At 33.3% G+C, this 23,859-nt stretch overlaps 6 protein-coding genes, 1 long non-coding RNA gene and 1 other non-coding gene across 10 annotated transcripts; 6 read left to right on the top strand and 2 right to left on the bottom strand.

The window, feature by feature from the left end:
* Positions 1 to 102: 102 nt before the first annotated feature.
* On the top strand, positions 103 to 9,041 carry LOC128394115 (leucine-rich repeat serine/threonine-protein kinase 1-like). Its single transcript, XM_053354371.1, is given in 4 exon segments — positions 103 to 4,777; positions 4,848 to 6,965; positions 6,968 to 7,990; positions 8,069 to 9,041. Coding segments are annotated over 4 exon segments (7,326 nt in total). The 5' UTR covers positions 103 to 1,002; the 3' UTR covers positions 8,479 to 9,041.
* An 86-nt stretch (positions 9,042 to 9,127) lies between these two features.
* On the top strand, positions 9,128 to 11,380 carry LOC128393953 (protein disulfide-isomerase A3-like). Its single transcript, XM_053354185.1, is given in 3 exon segments — positions 9,128 to 10,010; positions 10,097 to 10,338; positions 10,341 to 11,380. Coding segments are annotated over 3 exon segments (1,644 nt in total). The 5' UTR covers positions 9,128 to 9,648.
* Trnastop-uca (transfer RNA opal suppressor (anticodon UCA)) lies at positions 9,335 to 9,421 on the top strand. Its single transcript has one exon. It is a non-coding gene; the product is annotated as a tRNA-Sec (tRNA).
* Positions 11,370 to 14,401, bottom strand: LOC128394121 (translation initiation factor eIF-2B subunit epsilon-like). The gene is given in 9 exon segments (XM_053354385.1): positions 11,370 to 11,928; positions 12,016 to 12,052; positions 12,055 to 12,105; positions 12,210 to 12,760; positions 12,824 to 13,020; positions 13,092 to 13,247; positions 13,324 to 13,433; positions 13,436 to 13,494; positions 13,601 to 14,401. Coding segments are annotated over 9 exon segments (2,019 nt in total). The 5' UTR covers positions 14,005 to 14,401; the 3' UTR covers positions 11,370 to 11,474.
* A 198-nt stretch (positions 14,402 to 14,599) lies between these two features.
* LOC128394139 (uncharacterized) lies at positions 14,600 to 15,562 on the bottom strand. Its single transcript, XR_008326316.1, has 2 exons — positions 14,994 to 15,562; positions 14,600 to 14,891 (listed from the first exon to the last, which is right to left on the bottom strand). It is a non-coding gene; the product is annotated as an uncharacterized LOC128394139 (long non-coding RNA).
* Positions 15,563 to 15,643: 81 nt separating this feature from the next.
* On the top strand, positions 15,644 to 20,233 carry LOC128394126 (kinesin-related protein 9-like). 3 transcript variants are annotated; one of them, XM_053354392.1, is made up of 5 exons: positions 15,644 to 15,886; positions 16,043 to 16,078; positions 16,323 to 19,647; positions 19,831 to 19,962; positions 20,146 to 20,233. In XM_053354392.1, exon 3 carries the CDS (start codon positions 16,931 to 16,933, stop codon positions 18,206 to 18,208), a length of 1,278 nt encoding a protein of 425 aa, XP_053210367.1. In that variant the 5' UTR covers positions 15,644 to 15,886; positions 16,043 to 16,078; positions 16,323 to 16,930; the 3' UTR covers positions 18,209 to 19,647; positions 19,831 to 19,962; positions 20,146 to 20,233. The 3 variants fall into 3 exon arrangements, with proteins under 3 accessions (XP_053210367.1, XP_053210364.1, XP_053210365.1); XM_053354389.1 differs by having other exon boundaries at positions 15,793 to 16,078; XM_053354390.1 differs by lacking the exons at positions 15,644 to 15,886; positions 16,043 to 16,078 and having other exon boundaries at positions 16,095 to 19,647.
* A 126-nt stretch (positions 20,234 to 20,359) lies between these two features.
* On the top strand, positions 20,360 to 20,803 carry LOC128393951 (protein Vhl-like). The gene has a single exon (XM_053354184.1). The coding sequence runs from the start codon at positions 20,360 to 20,362 to the stop codon at positions 20,801 to 20,803; it is 444 nt and encodes a 147-aa protein (XP_053210159.1).
* Positions 20,804 to 20,805: 2 nt separating this feature from the next.
* LOC128394122 (vacuolar protein sorting-associated protein 33B-like) lies at positions 20,806 to 23,645 on the top strand. The gene is made up of 7 exons (XM_053354386.1): positions 20,806 to 21,048; positions 21,134 to 21,217; positions 21,298 to 21,359; positions 21,557 to 21,674; positions 21,741 to 21,881; positions 21,949 to 22,474; positions 22,545 to 23,645. The coding sequence occupies exons 1-7, from the start codon at positions 20,959 to 20,961 to the stop codon at positions 23,336 to 23,338; spliced, it is 1,815 nt and encodes a 604-aa protein (XP_053210361.1). The 5' UTR covers positions 20,806 to 20,958; the 3' UTR covers positions 23,339 to 23,645.
* The last annotated feature ends 214 nt before the right edge of the window (positions 23,646 to 23,859 follow it).

Genomic DNA, 23,859 nt, shown 5'->3' with positions numbered 1-23,859 from the left:
ATGGCTTCTTCGCTTGGCTATTTGATCTACATGAATTCCAAAGCGGCCAAAGTTGACCCACCGGCCGAGGAAACTGCACCACCACCACTCGCACCAATTAGATCAAAATGGGACTAATTATGTTCTTTTGTGTCATAAGTTTGGATTGATGATTGGCCAATGATAATTGAGGATAAACTCAATGTTTACAATTTAGACAATCATCTCAACTGTGTAAATGATTAATGTTGACAATCAACAAAAGTGTAAACATGTTTAAAACCTAAAGCACTTGATGAATATTTGATAACCAAACCAAATGTAAACCATTTCAACTGTAATCGAATTCATTTTCTTCGTGATCAATTAAAATTAGTCAATTTAAAAGTAAATCATCATGAAGAGAATTTGAATTTCTCAAAAGAGAACAAACAAACAAAAAAAGAAAGAAAGAAAAGAAAGAGAAAAATAGGAAACATTGTTTGTCTTCGATCACCTGGTTGCAAGAACTTCACTTTCTTGGTCTCTTTCATTTTCTATTTACTTTAATCAGTTTCATCTTCATTAAGGGTTAGAATTTATTTCACTTAATCAGATTGAACATCTTCAGTAATTTGAGCTGATTGTTATTCCTGAACTTACACTTGATCCAATCATCGTCGTTTATTGTTAATTTGTGTGGATTAACCATCAACCCTCAACATATGTTAATCCATTTGTTGGTCTACATTAAGTTACCAATTGTATTGGATTAATTTTCACATTTCTCTCTCCTTAAATTACTCCAACAACATGGACTAAATTAAGTTATGATCATTTGATATACTTTAAGTTATATTAATCATGATTTGGTTAATTTAGTTTTCTATTCTTCTGTATCTTGGTGACTCATTTGTGTGATTCTAACAATTGGATTGGTGAAATGGTTTTCAATCGTTACCATTGTTTTCATTTAGATTTAGTTGTTAAATTAAATGATGCGATCATCCAGTGTTTCTAATTGTTGGTTTTACTCTTTTAATTATGACTGATTTTATCGCCCATGAATTGGAATCAAGATCTATTCACATTTTCACCAATTTACGGGAAAAATGTGCGAAAGGTGATGTTGAAGGTGCTTCTAAATTACTGGAGAGCTTGGGTAATGAGGCTTCCATCATAATCAATGCCACACCGAATTCTGGTAATACCCTTTTATTTTCGGCCTGTGAAGAGGGCAGGGAAGAAATTGTTCGATTATTGGTTGAATACAAGGCCGATGGACGAATTCACCCTGTCACTAAATACTCGCCTTTATACATCGCTTGTTATTCTGGCAGAACCACAATTGTTGAATATCTATTGACCAAATTTCCTGAGTTGGTGAATGTAGAGACAGTCGAGAAATGGTTACCCATCCATGGAGCTGCGATACACAATCATGTTCACATTGTAGCTAAATTATTGGAATTTAATTATCCTAAGTCATCACTGGTTAAATTTGTTGACTCAAAGCGTCAAATTGAATATAAATTTGCTTTCGATGTCAATTCTCAAGATGTTACTGGGAAAACGCCATTGTACATCGCTGCTCTTATGGGCAATCAAATTCTTGTTGAAATATTGCTCAAATTTCGAGTGACTGGTCGTAAATTAGCCAAGAAAAAGGATGCACTCGATTACAATTCGGTTAATCATGATCCCGATCCAAGACTAATTGGTTTAAATCAACCATTAACTTCACCAAGAAAGTTAATATCTCCATCGATCTCAAGTATTATTACCAGATTAAGTTCATCATCGGCTTACTCAACCCAAGTCGAATCTTCTGATGAAAGTGAAATGAAAGTGACCGTTGTTGAGACCAATCTTTATTGTAACAATGGCACTGAAACGGCTCTTCATACGGCAATTAGACGTAAACAATACTCGATCGCATCCTTACTACTTCAAAATGGCGCTGATCCTAATCTCACAGTTCTAAGTTCAGACGGATCACCCGATGAACCAGATATTCTGAAAAGTGGTTCAACCTCGTTAGCAATTGCTTGTAATGCAAGAGAATCCAGTTTGGTTGATCTACTGATTCGCTTTGGTGCTCGTGATGATCAAAGCTTAGCTCTTCATACAGCATCTAAAAATGGAGATAAACATTTAGTCTCTCGTCTATTGGCTTTAAAGTCATTCCCTGATCCTGAATACAAAATTTATAAAAAAACTATGGAATTTTCTGGTTTCTCTAATAGAGAAATGGCCACTTCAGTTACCGTTAGTTCCATTTTTCCGACTACACCAGTAATGGTCAACTGGTACTCACTTAAATGTCTCCAGCACATTGAGCGTGAATGGCTTATTAGTGCGAGTATCGCTCATAACATTAAATTTAAATTGGACAGTCAAAAGCAATCAGTGGTTCTTAATGCAATCACCCGTTTGGACCTTTCAAATAATAATCTATCATCGGTACCATTTTGTATCTTTCAACTTCCTTCCCTTCGGACCTTAAACCTTTCGCAAAACTGTTTGACCACTTTACCTGAAATCGAAGATGCCAAACCCAATCCATCTTCAAATCAACCTGGTAAAATGAGAAAATCGAAAAGTTATCTATCCAATCTTAAAGCTCCGTCTTCATTTGTTTGTACTTGGTTTCTACCTTGTCTCGAGGAATTGTACCTACAAAATAATCGAATCGATTTACTTCCCCATTGTGTTTTCGAATTACCTTCACTTCACTTACTTGATCTCTCCAACAATAAGTTGACCACTCTACCTAATCGCTTATGGTCAGCACCTAAACTTCGTGATCTCAATCTATCCTACAATCTGCTTCGAGAGTTACCTCTCAAGTTACCTCCAACCACTCCATCTGGATCAGTCGAATCGCCGAAATTAATAAGCTCAAAGTTTAATCATCAAGATTTTTTCGATGATGATACTTTCAGTTCACTTAAATCAATTGAAGTACTTAATCAACGCACAATGAAACATGTAAATCTCTGGAACTCAGATGTTCACATAGTCACCGATACTTTACCTGAGGAATCAGCTGAAGTAGTTAAACAATGTAAATTAATCAATTTGAATCTTTCCCATAATGGATTCACTGAGATACCCGAAAACTTGGCCTGTTTAGCGGTAAATTTATCTCGGCTTAATCTAAGTTACAACAATTTAGGATCCATGGGCAATGCCAAATCATATCCAGTGAGCTTAAAGCATCTCGATTTAAGTCACAATCGAATCAAAATATGGCCAACAACGAACTTGAATGATTCCGATGATCAAGCAAAACATCACATTTGCTACGGAATAAATTGTTCATTTGAACTTCCACCTTCTAAATCATCCAAATTGAAACGAATGAAATTTTGTCTCCACAAGCAACACAATCGATTCACATCACTTAAAACGCTTATTTTATCTCATAATCAATTGGTCAACTTGATTATCGCCAATGACGATCAAATTGCTCTAGAAGAGTTTGAGCCTCTACTCGAAGCAGACGGTAAAGCTCATCGATCTCAAATTTCTCGAACTCTTTTCCCTTCTCTCTCAATGCTGGATGTCAGCTATAATTATATCAACGAAGTTCCAAAAAATATCTGTGAACTATCTCACCTTTCAGTGTTTAATATCTCAGGGAATCCAGATATTATTCGTCTACCCCCACAAATGGGACTATTGTCCAAACTTTGGAACCTGAGTACAAGCGGTTGTAATCTAAACGAACCTTTGAAAACGATGATCGATGGTAAAAAGTATAAAACAATGGACATCATTGGTTACCTCAAATCGATCCTCGAGAATTCCAAATCTTATGCTCGAATGAAATTAATGATCGTTGGTATCCAGGGAATTGGTAAAACCTCATTATTAGAACAATTAAGACAAGAAGGAACCGGAAGTTATCGACGTAAACCTCCTGAACATTGGAGTAAACGAATTGGTAATAAAAACATTAATCTGAAAACACCTAAAGGAGTAACATTGTCAACTGTTGGTGTTGATGTTTGTGATTGGGTTTATGAGAAGAAGGTGAAAGGTCAACCTTCATTCGGTCCAGTTACTTTTCGTACTTGGGACTTTGGTGGACAAAGGGAATATTATGCTACTCATCAATATTTTCTTTCTCGGCGATCTTTGTATCTTGTTCTATGGAAAATGATTGATGGAGAAAAGGCCGTCGACGGAATTCAACAATGGCTTGTTAATATTCAAGCTCGAGCTCCGAATTCACCAGTAATCATTGTTGGGACTCATTATGATCTAATTAGTGACTATTTTCCTCGAATGTACTCAGAAGATTTACAGCAAATGATTCGAGATAAATTTATGAACGTCATCGATCCAGATAAATGTGGCCTTCCAAGAGTCATCGATTCCATTGAGATCAGTATAAAGACTCGTCATAATATTAAAACTCTTTGCAATCTAATTTATGATACGGTATTTGACCTGAGATGTCCAGGGTCCAAGGAAAGGTTATTGGGACAAAAAATACCTGCAACTTACTTGGCACTGGAAGATGTCATTGGCTTTTTAGCGGTTGAACGACGACTTTCTGGAAAAGATCCCGTTCTCAAAACTGAACAATACAAAATTCAAGTTTCCAACGAAATGAAAAAACGATTTGGTCTCTCTTTCCGTGACGATTCAGAGCTTCACCAGGCCACTACCTTTCTACATGAAAATGGAGTCCTCCTTCACTATAATGACGCCACACTCAAAGATTTATATTTTCTTGACCCTCAATGGCTTTGTGATCAACTCGCTCATATTGTAACGATTCGAGAAATTAATCCTTATGCTAGAAACGGTAAGTAACCAAACATTTAATTGATTCCGTTCAATTCTGACTTTAGCTTAATTTGATTGTTTCTCTTCAGGTATCATGAAAACCGATGATTTGAAGCATTTATTCAAAACTTCCGAGTTGTCACGAAATGATATCAAATATTACATAATCAATTTACTGAATAAATTTGAGATCGCACTGACCTGGGATAGTCGCACCTTGATGATACCTTCATTATTGCCTAGTGAAGAGGCGATGCTTTCGGGTGTCCCTAGTTGTGATGTGAGAATTCCTGTTCGATCAAGGGGTTGGGGACTTAGAACCGGTCGATATACTCCGGTAACCGAATTGGAAACAAAAAGTTTGTCCAAAAAAAGTGAAAAAAGTTCATCGTCATCAAAAGACTCAATGTTATCCTTTTCTATCATTCATCGACCCGAGAAATCAATTTATCGTTTATTACTGATGACTTATTTTCCTAGTGGTTTCTGGTCACGATTAATGACCCGGGTTCTTGCCGATGATGCCATCATTGAAATCGTCCGTTCATTTTACAGGGTTCCTCTTGAATTTGATTCGGACATATTGTTGCTCAATTTCCTTAATCGTAAATCAGAGTGGATTTGCTGGCAAACAGGATTCGCATTGAGACATCTCGACCATGTTGTTTTTCACGTTAAAGAGGTCATCTTATCATTGGAAAACGGGAACTATGATCATTACCAACAAACACCTTACCTGATTAAGCAAGAAGGTATTTGGATGAATGTTGAAATAACTAAATCATCAATTCTTGAGATTCATTTACCCAATCATGCCATGAATGTGAAAACATTTTCACCCGCTGGTGAACCTCGAGATTATCTCATCGAACCTAATTTAGAATATATTTCTAAATTGTTGGCATTAACTGTTGACCATATCGACACTTTATTAGAGGATTGGTATCCATCGTTAGGAACTCGTTTCGTTCACACTTCTGAGGGAAAATTTCTGATAACTCGAATGATACCCTGTACTAAGTGTTTCCTCGGAGTGACATCACCATCATCAGATGTATCAGTTTCATCATCATCTTCAACTTCTCGTGATTTAGTGCTTCTCGAATCAAGCGGATCATCTTCAGTAGAGATCAAAGATTGGTGGTCAGTTTCATTAACCAAAAAATCAAAAATTGGATCAGTTAAAAGTGTCAACTCTCTGGACAGTGGAGTTGACAATTGTAGCTCAGTTTCAAGTGCCAATGTGTCAACAGATAATTGTCAGAATGTCAACAATCAGAGTAATAAAAAACAATCAACTGATCGTCGACTCACCGGTAACCAGGATTCATATTCAATCTCACATGGTAAAAGTAAAGTGACCAGTATTTACTCATTCATGGTGGAAGAGTGTATTCTTGAAGCTTCCCAAGAGAAATCGGTAATTTGTCCAGTCCATGATTCGATCGACCTGAAAATCATCGCTCCTGATATTATGTTCCTAGACCTTGGTGAACATTACTTGATAAAACCAGAAACGATTCGTCGAGGTAAAATGTTGGGTCGAGGGGCTTTTGGTTTTGTTTTTCGAGCTTCTGTCCGTCAACGAGGGTCAATCAGTGTTACCGATGTTGCAATGAAAATGTTACAACCCGTTGACCCAGGATATGGGGCTAAAAATTCAGATTCAGTGGCATTTAAAGCGGCATCAAATAAATGGGAACGTGATCCTTTACAATATGCTTGTAAAGCTTATTGTATTGCTCGACAAGAGTTGAACATTTTGTTGACCCTTCGACATGTGAATATTGTCCCTCTAGTTGGTGTTTGTCCGCATCCATTAGCTTTAGTATTACGTTTAGCCCCTCAAGGGGCACTTGATTTAACTATCAAAGACTATCGACGATCCGGCGCTCAATTGAACTACTTCGTTTTACAAAAAGTGATCTTGTCGATTGCCAAAGCATTAGAATATCTTCACCAACAGCGAGTCATTTATCGTGATTTAAAATCTGAAAATGTACTAATTTGGGAGATACCGAGACCTTACTGTTTACCGGTCAACTATTGTGGGGAAGTTCGTGTCGATGTCAAATTAGCTGATTATGGTATAAGTCGAGCGATTCTACCAACGGGTGCCAAAGGATTCGCTGGAACTGAAGGGTTTATGGCGCCTGAAATTATGCGATACAATGGCGAGGAAGAGTATACAGAGAAAGTCGATTGTTTCTCTTTGGAATGTTCATTTATGAGCTTCTCAGTTTAAGACAACCTTTCGAAGGTCAAGATTGTGTTAAAGATCATATTCTTGAAGGAAATCGTCCCATCCTAACGGAACGTGATACTCTTTATCCGTGTTACTTTCTCGACCTTATGGTGCTATGCTGGTCTCAAGCTCCCGACCAAAGGCCTTCAGCTAGTCAAATTGTCTCGATCGCCAGTGCACCCGAATTTGTCCATCTTTTGGATGTGGTGATACTTCAGGACAATTACGCTCCAATTAGTTCAATCTTGATTCCCAATAGAAATGAAAAGTGTTTTGAATTATTTGTTGGGCGGCATGGGAAACAAACTGACCTACTGATTGGTAACAATCATGCTTGGCAAGATTATCGATCTGTCAATGGACTCATGGGACTAACCATAACTTCAATGTGTACTGTCGGGAGTTACCTTTGGCTTGGTGACGGTTCTTCTTGTGTTCACATTTTTCACTCTGATACTTATCAAGAGATCACCAATTTCCCTCTCGAGTCTTCTAGTAATGAAATTGTTGTAACTTCGATACGAAGTATGATCTACTTGGAAACACTGGGATCAGTTGCCGTTCTCAACAATTCTGGTCAGCTTTGGATCGTGGATGTTGCGTCGCTAACTGCTCGTGAGATATCAACACAATCAACTAATCCATTTCTCTGCATTGTCAGTTTGATCAAATCAAATGAAACTCCAGAACTTTGGTGTGGTCAAGCTGAAGGATCTTTATCAATTATGTCTTTTACCAATGGGACTAACGAAGAAAAAATCGATTTACTTAATCATTATTCAGACGATAAATTGGACTCGACCGATAAACTTGATGTGCTACAAATCACATCAAATAATTTTCACGCTTGGACTTATTTGTATCCTGGTTGTTTGGTTTACCAATGGGACATTGTTAACCGATCACTTCTTCATAAACTTGATTGCTCTAAATTGTTACCATGTTCAGAATCAATCAGATCTATTGGAATCGAAGAGCAAGTTTATCGTAAGTTGATTAAGTCGAAAGAATCACAATCACAATCATGATTACTAATTTTTACTTATTGTTTTTACTCTTATTTAGCCGAAAATTGTCAAATTACATCGATGACAATCGCTGGAAACGAACTTGTCATCGGTACAACTTGGGGATGTTTAATCATCTTGGAAGCATCAACAATGAGGCCAATCACCGTTTTCCGACCTTATGAAGATGAGATCCGGAATATTATTTATTTCAATGGAAGTCAAGTTTTTGATTGCAACTCTGATTCCAACAGTTTAACCGATCCTAATGAAATCAAAGACCAAAGTGTCAACAGTTCCTCTAATTGTCAACAATCAACAAGTGACGAATACATAATTACCATTGGAAAAGGTTATCGTAATCTTGCCAATCGTTTTGTTCATGACTCAAGAGATGGTGAAATTCAATATTATATGAATGGATTTTATTGTATCTTATGGAAATCGGGTAATTGGATATTAAATTAGCAACAATTAACAAAAAAGTGAAATCATATTCACTGCTGGACAATCAATATCATCATCATCTTGGTGAACATGCAATCTAAACTTAGAGACACAACCAAAACTTAATCAGCTAATTGCTTTCTGCAATAATCTAATTTATTTATTTAATTTTTGTCAATTTTAATTATTGTTATTAACTGTGATAACGATAATTTCATTAACTATTTATTAGACTTTTCAGTTTAATTAAGTCTTTCTGTTGAAATTGTTTACATTTTGTTTGGCCATTCCTCTTAATCTTAATCAATAGTAATTGTTGAGCTATTGAAAGACACAATTAGCATGAAAATGTGTCCAAATTTTGATTTTTAATCCAGTTAACACTCAATTTTTTGTATCATATTGAAAAAAACATCAAATGAAATTTTTAAAAAGTAATTGTAATTGTATAAGATTAACTAATTGCTCGTTCTGTGATTTTCATATCAGACAAAATGAAATATTTCAAGTGAAACAATTAACTTGTAAAAAAATTGAATTTTACTTAATTGAAATTAAATTAAACTTAATTCAACTTTTCTAAACGTTCATTACTCATTTATTTAATTCCAAGCAAAGTCTAAATGATTAAATGATATTTGCATCATCGGGAAAATCAATTTGATTGTTTTCCAATTAACTGCTAATCGAATCGCAGATTAGATAAATTGTTTCGCAAACAATTAACCAGAAAAATGTTGAAAGATAATTAAGCTTATCATCAAATCGAAAAAAAATCCTTCCATCTCAATAAAGACAATTAACTGATTGAAACTGTAATTTTCACAGAGCAAGTGATTTGTTATTTTAAATTAAATTTGATAATCAATTGATTATCGCCCAGTTGAACCTCGGTGGTCCGAGGTGCGGGCTTCAAACCCGTAGCTGATTAGCGTCAGAGTGGTTCAATTCCACCTACTGGGCGGTCGAATCGTGATTAGAATCCGACTTAATTAGCCTTCTTTTTGGTCCAATTAACATAAATTGTAATCTAATGAATGTAATTCACAATTGATTGGCGAGTGAAAATTATCCCTTGACTCTTATCCTGATGATTAGTTGATTGTTATTGTTGATTTTGTTTCTCTTTCATGTTTATCTTTATGTTGATTTAGTTTTAGTTACTAATTGATTTTAAATGCAAATTTATCAATGAATTGTAATTTCTGTACCTGTTTAACTATCGTTGGATTTTATTATTGTTTAATTGTAACTGGGCAACAATTTAAATTACCTTTAAGTTTATCTTCAGTTGAAAAATTTTATGATTTATCCAATTCGAGTTTATATCAATTAAAATCTATTTTAAATCATTTTGATGTGATTTTTATTGCTTTCACATTTACATTTGATTCTTATAGACAAATGAAATATGATTTAATCAAAGTTTCTGATAATTTGTCGCAATTCAAACCAATTATACCGATTGCAAGGTTTGATTGTTCAACTGAATCCGGATTAAAGGTTTGCTATGAATTCAATATAATATCTAATCCGACTTTAGCTCTTATCAGGTAATTTATCGTGTGTTTAATTGTTTAGATTTCACTCGTTAATTGAACTTGATCTATTGTTTTTTTATCGCAATCAACTTGATTAGATATGGAGCAATTTATAAAGTGTACCATTTATCTCGGGATTCAGATACAATGACCAATTGGATTAAGCAGAAAAGTCATCTCATCTCGACGAGATTTTGGTCTTACAGTGAATTAAATCAAGTGATTAAAAGAAATGATGAAATAATTGTAGTGGCGATTTTCTCGGACAATCGAGATGATTTAATCGAGTTGTATCATGAAGCCACAATGAGAGTGAGGGAGAAATCTTTTCCCTCTCAAGTGACTTTGTCCATATCGTTGAAGAAACGGCCACGGGAAACAATTGGCAACTCGATGGACTCGGAGCAAAATCAGGAATTAATTGGAAAAGTCCATTGATTATCCTTCGTCGACCTAAATGGTTATTCACACCATTAGAAGAGCCGATTGTCTTGTATCCCATTCAAAGTAACGAGCACATCGGTCAATGGATACAACGCAAGGCCTTCGGTACCATTGGTTGGGTCACTAGGGACAATCCATTGGAAGATTTCAAACCTCCGACAATCGTTGCCTTTTATGATTACAACTTTTTTAATCGACCGACATTTTCCCACTCTTGGCGTAATCGTATTATCCTGGCATCCAGAAAATTCACCGAAATCAATTTCGCCATCGGCTCGTCAAGCCAATACAAGAATATGTTAAAAAAATATGGAATTAAAATTGCACGAAGCAACGATCCACCCGTTTTTATGGCCTTCGATGGGTTTGGGTCAATTTTCGTGATGAGAGATGAATTTGATGAGCGAAATTTAGCTCAATGGATTAACCATTTTTCTTCAGGTTTAATTGCTCCAATATCAGATTCGCAAGATCAATTTTACGAATTAGAATCGAGAACTAATTTAATCACTGATGTTGATTTAACTCGAGAAATAACTGGTAATTCATTTCATAAATTTGTCTCTCACAATCCAAAGGATATTTTGATTCGCTTTACTGATCCAAAGTGTAAATGGTCCCAACAATTTGATTACTATTGGAAGGAATTAGCAGCTGAATTATCTGGCGAATCTAATCTTGAGTTAATCTCATTGGATGGTACAGTTAATACAATTCCATCGCAATTTAAGGTTGAACAATTTCCGACTCTCTATTTGATTCCAAGTGAGACCAAGGAAAAAATTAAATACAAAGGAGGGAAAAGGTTACATGAGTTGATACAATTTGTGGCTAAAAATGTTAACAGTGAGTTGATTAACTTTCATCGAGATGGTTCCCGACGATTAAAGCAAATCGAAGGTAACAAAAACAGAATTATGATTAAAATTGATCATTGAATTAAATAGATTAATTTAATTTGCAGATATAAATATAATTTTATAAGATGTAAAATTGAGATGAGTTTTCTGTAGTTCAATTAGTTGATCTGATTCATTCAGATTCAGATTCTTCTTCGGCTTCTTTTAACCAATTGATGAATTTCAACATGATAGAATGTGATCTTAGAACTTTTTGTTCCTTCTCGTCATGATCGAATTCAGAGATTAAAGAGTAAATTGGTTCAGCTGAATTGAACCAATTTAGTATTGAATCTTCATCAATCACATCAACTTCATATAGATAACTGATTATGTGAACTAAAATAGGCACTGATGTTGATTGTTTAACATTGGAAAGTGTATATTCCTCCATTGCTTTGAGGCAATCCTTTTTGTTGATTGTATCTTTAACATAATTAGAGATTAGTGGTAATAAATGTTTAATCATTGATTTAATCCGAGATGCAGTTGCTTTGCTTTCTTGGTTTGATAGTTTAGAAACGACCTCAATAATTGCTCGGCTCACCAAAAATCCGACATCTTTATATTGAATATTGTATGCGTGTCTATGAGAAAAGAGATTTAATAGAGAAAAAAATTTAAACGATAAAACGATGTAATAAGAATAATAAGAATAGACTAAATTTACTCACTTTGATGCATTAATTTCAACAATTAAGTTTTCACACAAATTTTATCTTCAATTCCACGGATTAAACTGTCAATAACTTCAGCATAATATCCTAGAGGCAATAAGAGTTATTAAGAGTTATAATTGAGATTGTATGGATATAATTATGATCACAATTTGTTTGATTGCTCGCAATTTGTTTACACTTAAACTTACGTTTAGCATCATCGCCATCACCACCACCAAAATCATCATCACTATCAGAAGCTTCATTTTCAGAGCTTGATGTGGATGAAATTTCTTGCTCAGATTCATCCAAGGGAATGCCCCAAATCTCAGGTGAAAATGATTCATTGTCCGAATCATCTTGACCATCTTCACCACTATTCTCAGTCCAAATGTAACCTTTTGCTTCTGATCCAAGGCTTTTTATATCCACAGTAAGATCAGCATCTTCATCTTTAGGTTTGGAGCCAACATAAGTCGCTTCTTTCAAGGTTACATTAGGTCCGATAATAACGTTGTCAGCAATTAGACATCCACTATTTAGATTGGTAAAAGCTTTCAAGTGAACATTTTTACCAATTATCGAAGTTTTAATAGTACAATTATCTTCTATTACTACATTATCCCAAATGTAAGCTCCATCGATTTTTACGTTATGTCCAATTTTAACATTCGATCCGAAAACTGAGCAATGGATTTCCACATTAGCACCAATCTCGGTTTTATCTCCAATAGCGATGTTACGAGAAAGAATCGATCCACTGTGAGATTGATGAATCAATTGATTAGTTGAAAACAGGATAAATTGTCTAGGAAAAACTTACGCTGTGATATTTGAGATTCCTTGTTTATAAATGTGGTTCCTTTGATAAACATAATTCATCAATAAATCGGGTACATTAGGATAAGTCCACCTTTGAAGGATATCCCGAGACACGGCATCGTAAGCTATTGGACTAAAAGCTCTGGCAGCATAATAAGGGGAGCCCAATATTTTGGCATAGATCGTATTACCTAAAATCTATTAGAAAACATTGATTCAAATTAAAACTTAATAAGAGATATTTTCATAAGATGACTCAAGATTTTTACCTCTTCTTGTCCCATGATTCCTTTAATGAAATCATCTCGAGTTTGGTAATCAAAATTATCGGCAAATAAGGATAACACAGAAAGGGAACAGATCGATATGTGAGTATCTTGAAGATCGAAATGCACTTCTACGTCCTTGGTGTTTTGGAAAAGTGACTGAAATCAGAATAGAATGAAATCAAAATTAATTCCTCACTATTCATAAACGATTGAAAAAGTTTCACACACTTACAATGTCTAAATCAATTTTCTTAAGATGAATCTTTTCATAACAAAGTAATCTCTTGTCAGAAGCGTTCAAAACGGTAATGGACTCATCGTCTTTCCGTCGGGTTCGGTGAGAGGAGATGATGAACGAAATAGATGAGCCATGACACATAATTTGTCTTTGGCTCTTAATAATCTGGAGGAAAGAAAAGAGAATAAAATGAAATTAGATGCATTTAGATGAGGCAAAATGAGCAGAGAAACGATTTAGTGGCCATAAGACGAGATAATTAACTACTTACTTGAATTCCTCAAGATATTGTTTATATGGTAAATTAGAAACAGTATCACCATAGACGAGAACAAAATCATTGCGAATAACTGCTTTGGCGAAAAGGTCTCTCAAAACTTCACCCAAAGAGAAATAATGATCCGAAGAGTGGACAAAAATACTAAAATCTTTATCGCACTTTGGCAACCAATTAGTAGTTACATATGATCTAATTAGATCTGAATGAAAAGAGGCAAAAATATAAACCTCTTGAATACCAGAAACTCTCAAAGAGTCAAGTGAATAATCAAGAACAGGCCGATTAACCAATGGAACCAAACATGAGGGATAATGTTCACCAATCGGACCGAAATGATTATGGAACGAATCACATATAAGGACACATTGATAAACCGTATTCTCTTTAGAAGTCATAGTTAAACAATTAACTAATTTAGAAGAGAAAAATAATAGAAATTAATTGAGTTGAAATTTGAGAAAAAAAAAAAAGAAAACGTTTTCAATCAGCTGTTAATAGTTTCGATCCACAGGTTAGGTGGCAGTCGAATCGCTCCTTAAATGTTTCCAATTGAAAGTGAACTAATTGTTAATTGTTTCAGTTTAGAAAATGATTAGATCAATTAGATTACAATGTTAATTTCTATTGTCAACTTAATATCACCATCTCGAGAATCAGGATGCGATTAAATTACTGACGAAAATTTTGTATTTTCGTTGATTCGTTTCATCTCTCAAAATGATTTGTTTACTTTTTCTGTTTCTGGATTAACTTAATTAGCATGATAACTAATTTGGTTTAAATCAGTTGATTATTGGAAAGCACTATTATTATGTAATCTGAGAGTTTATTCAAAATCATAAGTATTATGTTATTTTTCTGATTTCTTTTCTCTAAAAGAGAGACACAAAAGATAAACAGTAATATAAGTGATTACAACCATGGATACTAATCTTCAATCATAATTATCGTTAATTATGATGATTAACTTGGAAAACAATTGTATCTCACCATCTTCATCCTTTTTACTTTAATGACTAACTCAAAGTTTGATTACAATGGAATCACCAATATAACAAATGTTTCATTTGAAATTGGTTAGACACTTAGAATACTTTGATTACCAATGGATTTGATTGGAAAACAAAAAATCACTGATTGTTATCAGTCAATTATCTTAAACCATTGTGTAATTTAATTAATTTCATCTCCTAATTGATTCAGATTGATTTCCAGTTACAATTAGATTATCTAAATTTCGCATTCTCGCCAACACTTAATAAAAACCATCTGAATGTAACACCTAAAGATGAAGAGAGGGAAAAAAAGAAAAAAAAAGAAAACAATGTAAAGGTAAACATTTGATTAAGAGTTAATTACATACATATAAAGTGTTAATTTCTACCTGGAAAGTAATTAAATTATCTTAAAGAAAGATCATTACCCAATCAAGAATCTTAATCTTTTCTCTTGTTCCAAAAAAACGAAACACCCTTTAGACAGAATAAGAAATTAAACTTAAAAATTTTCTTTCTCAAGAAACATAAGATAATTAACGATAATACTAATAATAAACAATCAATCGTTTATAATTAGAAACCTTAATCAAAGATGAAAATGTTAATACAATTAAAATCAAATCACTGGAGAAGAAAAAAAAACCAAAGAAAAGTCTTTCCAATTACTATTTATGTTAAAGAAAAACACAAAACGATGATCAACAAAAATACTTTAACATTTGTGGATGTTGACAGAAAACAAAAGATTCCAAGTACGAAAGAGATGAGGAATTGATCGAAATAATGTAAAATCAATTAAAAGGAAAAAGGAAACAATAAGTAATTAAATTAGATAAACATATCAGGCGATTATCTGAAGAGCCATCATGTTGATATTGTTTCTTGGGTGAAGACAATTGCATCATCTTGTTTATCGTAATCTGATTGGATGAATGTGACGTCACCGATTTCCTATTGGCTTACGTTGTAGTTGAACTAAACAACACCTAAAGTCAATTAATTGTTTATCATTTGTCGTTTTCTTTAATTATTAATTGTTAATTTTTCCAATGTTTTGATTGTCCACAAATTGTGAATTCTTAGGTGATCCCTTTAATTGTTATCTAGTAACATAATTTAATGATTTAATTTTGTTCACAAGGTTGAAACTATTATGAGTTTGAATTAACAGAGAACATTTTTTTTCTCTTTTCTCTTTTTTTTTCTCTCTCTTTCATCTAATCCCAGCCTTTTTGTTTTCTCTCTTTCTTTTTCTCTTGGTTTTTTTTCTGGTTTTCTGGTAACTATTACTTTCAACAGTAACTTCATCATCATCATCATCATCATCATCATCACCATCATCATTATTATTGCTAACATTTAGTAGAAAATTACAACAATCAAGAAAAAAAATCTCTCTATCTTTTTCTTTATTACTTTTTTTTTCTTACCCAAGGCAATTAAATTAAACTTTTGTTTACTTCTACCTCAGGTAATAATTTTATTTCTTGGTTTTCACCTTCAACGGATAATTATAATTACCTGTTATGTTTTGTTTAATTTCTCTTGCTTAATCTTTTTTTTGGTGTTTTATTCTGTGTGTCTGTGTGTTTATTTCTCTTTCTGGGCTCTTCTGATAACCGCCTTACGTTGTTTTCCTTTTCTCTGGTCTCTCTTCTCATTTTTGCTAATTTGTTCTCTTTTCTTCTTTTTGTTCTCTCGTGCATATCTTTTAGTAAACACTGTTAATCTCAGTTACCCGGATGTGTCATTTGTCTTATGATCAACTAAGAGATTGGGATCGATCACAATTGTTTCCATTTTCTCTGTGCAATGGTGGCTCCTGATCACTCTTTTCACTGTTATTGTTACTCTTTGTTTTATCCTCTTAACCTTCCTATTAATAATTGTGATTTACCTGTTGAATCTTCGTTCTTTATCATCACAGATATTACCAATATTTTAATCGGATTACAACCCATAGTCAACTAATAACTTATCAAAAAATTTGGTCTAAATCGTTGCTTCCAATTGCTGCAAACCAAATTGGATTACGATCTGACGAAATTCAAACATTATCTAACATCAAGCACAAATTTCAAGAATTGAATGCAAATCATTTAAAGATATATTTCCTTGTTATTTTGAACTACTTTCTAAGTAACAACACCATCTTCATCTTAATCATCATCCTTGAAACAAACCTCATCAGTACAAACACACCGAACAGTTGCTTTAAAAATAATTATTTTGTACCAAAAATATTCTTACATTTAAAGCAACATCATCGTCATCCACTATTACACTTTGATAATATTTATCTTTTATCAAGATTACCGACAAAATGGATCGTAAACCTCCTCGTTTTAATTTCCTTGGTAAAAGAGCCTCTGATAACAACGATTCACTGACAACTCCAATCATTGATCCAAATTCACCTTTATCCACAACTGGTCCTCATTTTCCTTCATTTGACCATCACCCTGAAAACGGTTTCGGACAATATTTACAAGAACTTTCTCAATCAGTTTCTGATGTTTGTGAGACTCCCAAACAAGACAAGCCTCAAGCCTTCACACTATTTCCCTCTCCAACTACCTCTTCAATACCAACACCAGCAATAAAATACAACCATCGTCATCAACAATCTCAACAGTCACAATTACAGACTCCAACATCATCACAGTCTCAATCTTCAGCTCATCAACCTCACAACATTTCTAACAATAATCATCAATTACCCAATGGATCAAATGTTCAATCTTTAAATAATCTACCGGCACCAGAAGTTTCCAATAAAACCCCATCACCAACACCTCCAAGTGACTCTAAATCTAATTCATCAACATCATCTTATCAATTATCAACCTCACCATCCTTACATAATTACTCCAATTATTTGTCAACTAAACAACAACATGGAGGATCAGAATATGTCGCAAACAATTCTAGTCACCTCAGTCCGATTCCAGTTACAGTCATCACAACTGGTTTATCGTTAACGGCATCAGCAACGACCACGATTGCCCCGAATCTTTCACGAATCAACCAAGTTAATCAACGATTACAACATTCATCATCAATCGCATCATCTTCTTCATTACCAACCGCTGTAACATCGTTGAACTTATCAAATCACAGTGAAAACAATTCGACCAACACATTGTCATTATCAACTGAAGATTTGCCAAGCTCATCTTCACGTTCCAATCATATTAATACTTCAGCTCGTCGCCGTGCACCTTTTTCCCCGGTATCAACAATATCAACATCATCTCAAGCATCAACGGTTGGTAAAGAATCCGCTCAATATATTGTCCCCTCAGGATCAGAGGATGAGCAAACCTCACGAGCTACACCAGGTCGAAAAAAGAAAATGGATCCAACTCGTCGCTCTAAATTAACCAAGAAAGAAAAATTGGATAGAATAATTAACGAAGAGAAACGATTACAAGCTTCCAATTCAGCGCTCAAACAGCGAATTAAAGTTATGCAGCGAGATTTTAATATTCTTCAAAATTTCATAACCAATATTTTAATCGAAGCAGCGAAATATAAACGAAATGAAAGTTTACAACCTCGTCAAGAAGGTTCAGAAGATTTTAGAGAAACATCTTCATAAAATTGACCATAAACATGAGCACAATTTAATCGCCACCAATACGATCCAAAGTTGGAAATGATAATTATCTCCACATGATTAGTACAATTTTCGCCATACGTTCAATTGAAAAGAGATCCAATGCCACAAATTAGGGAGAACCACATTAAACCTTAAGTGCTGATAATTTAGATGGACGATTTGATTGGAAATCTAACTGATCAACTGATCATCTCGACAATCACAATTGCCTTGTTTCGATTAATCAGATAATCTCTTCCATCTGATTTTCTTTTGCCATATTCAAAAATTTATGCAAATATTAAGATTTTTTTTCCTTGTTTTCTTTTTATTTTCTATTGTCCCATTTAAAATCATAGTTAATTGAACCTAAATCCCTTTGCAATAATTCAACTAAATTCATACTAACAATGTACATGTAATTGTGATGAATTCTCTTGGTACAAAACTAATTATCTTCCCTTAATTACCTGGAAAAGCAAAAGAAACCTGTTGATTATTTTAAGCTATGTAACTAAACTTAAATCTTTTTTTCTTTGGTTGTAAATAATAATACATATTTTATTTATTCACATTAATCAATAACATTTTATACAATCAGATCTTGAAACTGATCTTGTTTCCATCTTATTATTACAAGCAATTGATTTTAATTGTTTGAAGAGTTAAATTTACTTAAATTGTTATAAAATCCGATACAATAATTTAGAGTAAATTTATGAGATCAAACGGACTCTGAGGTGAATTAGGACAGAAATTTGGACTCAATTAGTTAATAAGCATCTCGAACATGATTAAATCAGAATTAATTTTTTCTCTTCGAGTTGAGATGAACTCTATCAATACCATGAAATCCAAGTACGAAACTTGATTGTAAAGATTAATTGACAACCGAATCTAAAGTTTGATTTTTTTCCAACGAGCAAAATTGTTGAGTTGAATGAGCAATTTAAAGATTTCAATAAACTTTGACAATTTAATAACCTCTATCGATTTAACTTCTAAATTGAAACAAACCGATTGATGATTAATTAATTGATTGATCAAAACGTTATTACAATCAAATGATGATGATTATCAAAAGAAAAAGATTACACAACAATTTGACTTTGATTTGTTAACAATAATCTATGAAAAAGCAAAAGAGTAATGACTTCGTACTAAATAATTTAGTTGATCACAAGACTTGAATTAATTGTCACAACGATGACCACAAAAAGCTTTACAATTGACTGACCATTGGTCAGAAAACATTGAAAAAAGGTCATCAAAAAAAAAGCTAATCTGGTGACTTGAATAATCTGTAAACTGTTTGTCCATATTTTCACTTGATTAGAATTAAATTAAATTTAGTTACTTGATTCCAATCACAATTTTCCTTTTCTTTTTTTTCTTCTCAACAATTAGCTAATCATTGGGAAAGAAAATCAAATCCATTGGTAATTCTTTTCATTTTTTTCTCTTCAATTTTCCCTCTCGATTTTTCTTCTCTCTTTTTTTTTCTTTCTCTTTCTTTTTTCCTCTTTTCCAATTTGCAACATTTTCTGTTTACTTACATCATTGACCTTTGATTATTTTGTTCAGTTAATTTGTTTTATTTTCTATTCTTTTTCTTTAATTAGTTCACTTTCAACGTAACCTTTTTCAATAATCAATAGATTACGATTTCCAGTCAATTGGTTAATTCAGTTTAACCTCCTTCTTCCGTTTACAAACTAAGTCAAGTAATCGCTCATTGAAAGTATCTTATAAAGGTAAGTCTCTAAATTGGGGTTTACATTTGTTTACAATTTCTAATTGTCGCTAAATAGGTGATTAGCTTAATTGTTGGGAACAAATTATCTTATTGTGAATTTACAGTGTATTTTGTGCTTAAATTTTTGTTCTATTCATTTTTTTCTAATATCTGTTGTTTCATTTTCTCTCTTTTCTCTTAGGCGTCATCAGAATTATCTAAATTACAAGGAAATTCTATCTTTCCAGTTGATTGTCTTTTCTTTTGTGTATTGTATAGTTTTGGAGAGAGAAGAAAAGAAATTATCATCTTACTTGTAACTCGGTGTTCTTTTAGCTCTTCTTGTTTGGAATCTCCATCAAATGTATAAATTGCTCTGTACATTGTTATAATTTGTTGATTTTCTACATTCGGTAATGGCCATAGGGCTTTCGTCAAAGGAAGCAAACAAACGAGTCTTTCTAAATATTTATAATTTGACCACTCACGCGGTTGAACTGATATGGATTGATTACGAGGGAAAGGAGCAAACTTATTCTATTTTGGTTGGACCAAAAAACATCGAGGTTGATACTTTTGAAACTCATCCTTGGATCTTCAGGGAATCTCGTACAAGGAAACGATTAGCCGTTTTTCAGGGTACACCAGGTTACCCAAAGAAAGTTTTACTCCCCGAAACAGCTAAACCATCAATCAGAAAGCCAGTATTCATTACACACCCGATTGAAAATCTACGTGACATTTGTTATCTTTCCCTAAAAAGATCAGGCCTAAAACCGCATAAAATACAACAATTTGACATTCCCAGAGAACTCAAAATCGGATATAAAAAATTTCTGAAACGCTGTATTGCTTTATAACATACAATTAACTCTTAGCTCTCTTTTCCTAACTAATTAGATGAACTCCTTAAATTAACTATTTTTTTATTCACATATTTGTGTCTCTGTCCCTTTCGACTTTTCCTCTACAATTTTACTTTTATCAAATTTTTATATTAGCAATTTGTTATACGATGTTTGAACCTTTAGAATACCAAGATGGCTCAGTTCCTGGGCTATTCAAATCGTTTTCAGCTTCTGCTTTAATCAATTTACTTGATCAGGTAAGTTTAATATTTCTATTCTTCCACTTACAACAATTAGTTACTCAAATTACTAATTTACTTTTCTTTTTCTCTGAATTTACAGGTTCCTGGTGAACAGAAAGATCTTGTAATCAGCCCCAATCTTATTCAACCTTTTGATATGATTATTAATTTTTCACTGTTAAAGGTAATATACAGAATTTATATTCTATTTTGTAAGTGTAACGATTAATATTAATTAATTTGTTTCTATCTTTTCGTTTACAGAAAAAAGGAGTGAGGAAAATTTTCAAACTTGAAGATGGACCTACTGATGGAGCCTTGGATAGGTATTAATTCAACTCTAAATTTGATGAGAAAATACTCCTAGTTGATTACTTGAGATATTAGAGTCTTATGATAACTTTTGTAGAACTCATTAACATTATTATCTTCTCGTTAATTAGATTAATTGCAACTTGAGAATAGTTTACAAAATCAAATTATCATGATCGCTTTTTAATCTTTATTTTTTGAACTTTGATAGGCGTTTATTTATTTCCAACAACGATGCCGCTTCTACTCGTATAATTTGTAACCAGATAAACGCTGAAAAGATGCAGAAAACGTCGCTTAGATACTGGATCGCCTTTGTCCCGAAAATTGTAAGATTTTGATCTGAAAATCAAACGAGAAAATATTAATTTGATTCGCTTTGTTTTCTTTTTCAGACCAAAATTTGTGATCTTTTACTCGAAGAGCAAGGAGTCTATGGATATATTAATATACTGGATTTTCCGTTGAGTTTTATTCCACTTGACACTGACCTTCTTTCACTTGAACAAGAAAACATTCACGATATGCTCTATCTTGTGAGTATTTTTCGAAAATTATTTGATTAATTTTACTAATTAACTTTTACTTTGATCAATTTTTCAGAGAAAAAATCAAACAGCCATTTCAAATATTTCTAGATCAATTCAACATCTTTTTTCAATCCTGGGCGGTTGTGCAAAATTTACTGGAGTTGGTAAATCAACTCATATGGCTTTCAAATTGTCAGATGCTCACTCGTTAACTACTGGATTTGATTTGCCGAAAGTTGATCATTTGATTGCAATAGACCGAGAGGTCGATTATTATTCACTTCTACTTTCATCTCTTAATTACCAAGGATTATTAGATGAAACTTTCCAAATAAAATGTGCAAAAATTGAAATACCAAGTGAAATCGCGGCTAAGGAAAGTGTTCAAATGCGTAAATACCTGGCTCAAAGTTCTGATCCGATATTCAAGCATATTCGTGATAGTCACCTGTCCATGGCTTCAGCTGATCTCAAAAGGATCGCCGCCGAGCTCAAGGAAAACATGCCAAAGAGTCAAGAGATGAGTATTCAGGAGATGAAGGATTTCATTCAGAAAGAACTTAAAAATAAAAAAGCTTCTCAAAGGGCTCTCAAACTTCGTAAGTTTATTTTGTTGATCATCTAATTGCGATCATGATGATTAAATTTTCTTTTCTTTTATTAAAATAGATATTTCAATGTGTGAAGTTATAATGGAGAAAAAGAAGGAAAATGAATTTGGTAAACAATTAACTCTAGAACGCAACATTATGGAAGGAATTGAATATCGTGATTGTGTTAATCAACTTGAAGAGCTAATTATTTGTCAAAAGTCTCCTTTAATAGCTCTTAGATTATTGTGCCTTCTTTCACTAAGTAATGATGGAATAGCTTATAAAGATTATCATCAACTGATGAAACTTTTCCTTCACAGTTATGGTCATCAACATTTAGTGACAATTTGTAACCTTAACCGTTTAAGGTTACTTTATCGACAAGGAAATCGAAGTCTTCTCTCAAGTCCAAACACTTCAATGACCAATGTAATTAATCAAAGTAAAGCCGCAGCGATGTCAGCACTTCCTAAAAGATCTCAACTTCGTACATTGGCTCGAAAATTCAATCTTACCCCCGAACCATCAGGAGCCAGCGATTCAAATTTATCCAAAGATGCAAGTTTTGTATTCGGTGGTAATTTTGTCCCGATCGTTTATCGTATTGCTGAAAGTGTCATCAATGGCCCCTGGTCATCGTTAAAAGACCAACTATCACCATTGTCAAAATTTATAACAACTTCATCTTTCACCGAGAAAACCACCGGTGGGGCTAAACCTGTGATCGCGGTTTTCATGATTGGTGGAATCACTTTTGCCGAAGTCTCTGCTCTCAGATTTCTGAGTAAACAGAAAAATTTTGATATCATCATCTTAACAACTAACACTACTAATGGTGATAAATTTCTTACCAATCTAATGGTCGTGTGAGCGTTAATCAAACGAAAAAAAATTAGAATCAAAATCTACTCATTCAGAATTAGTGGTAAAATTAATTAAACTGTTTCTTACTCATCTCTCTCGTTCTTGCCGCTGAAACAAATTGATGGGACACAAATCATGTTTGGATCTCCTTGAAATTCAATTGGATTTCCACTTTTTTATACACAATTTAATTAACTGCCTAAATCGTGTAAAAATTTTTTCATAGTTCTGATCGATTATTATTATATAATTACAATTATTATATCATTTTAAAGGAATAAAATTGAAATTTCCGAACAATTTATAAAATCAATTCTGAATCGAAGATAAAATAATTTGGATCGAGTAAAATATGAAAATATCGAATGATTTAATTACTAAGTAGAAAACAATTCCCTTGTATTGATCGGTTCAATCGTAGGAACCATTTGCTAATTATTTCTCAATAATTCTCATTTTATCGATTGATCATCAGATTTATTATTAAATGTGTTTTTCTGCCATGATAGCTCATCAATTCTGACAAA

The sequence above is a fragment of the Panonychus citri genome, unplaced genomic scaffold (genome assembly GCF_014898815.1).
Source record: "Panonychus citri isolate SS breed McGregor unplaced genomic scaffold, ASM1489881v1 Contig00139, whole genome shotgun sequence".
Classification (NCBI taxonomy): Eukaryota; Metazoa; Arthropoda; class Arachnida; order Trombidiformes; family Tetranychidae; genus Panonychus; species Panonychus citri.
The sequence above is the reverse complement of the archived record's forward strand: the minus strand, read 5'-3'. Positions and strand labels throughout refer to the sequence as shown.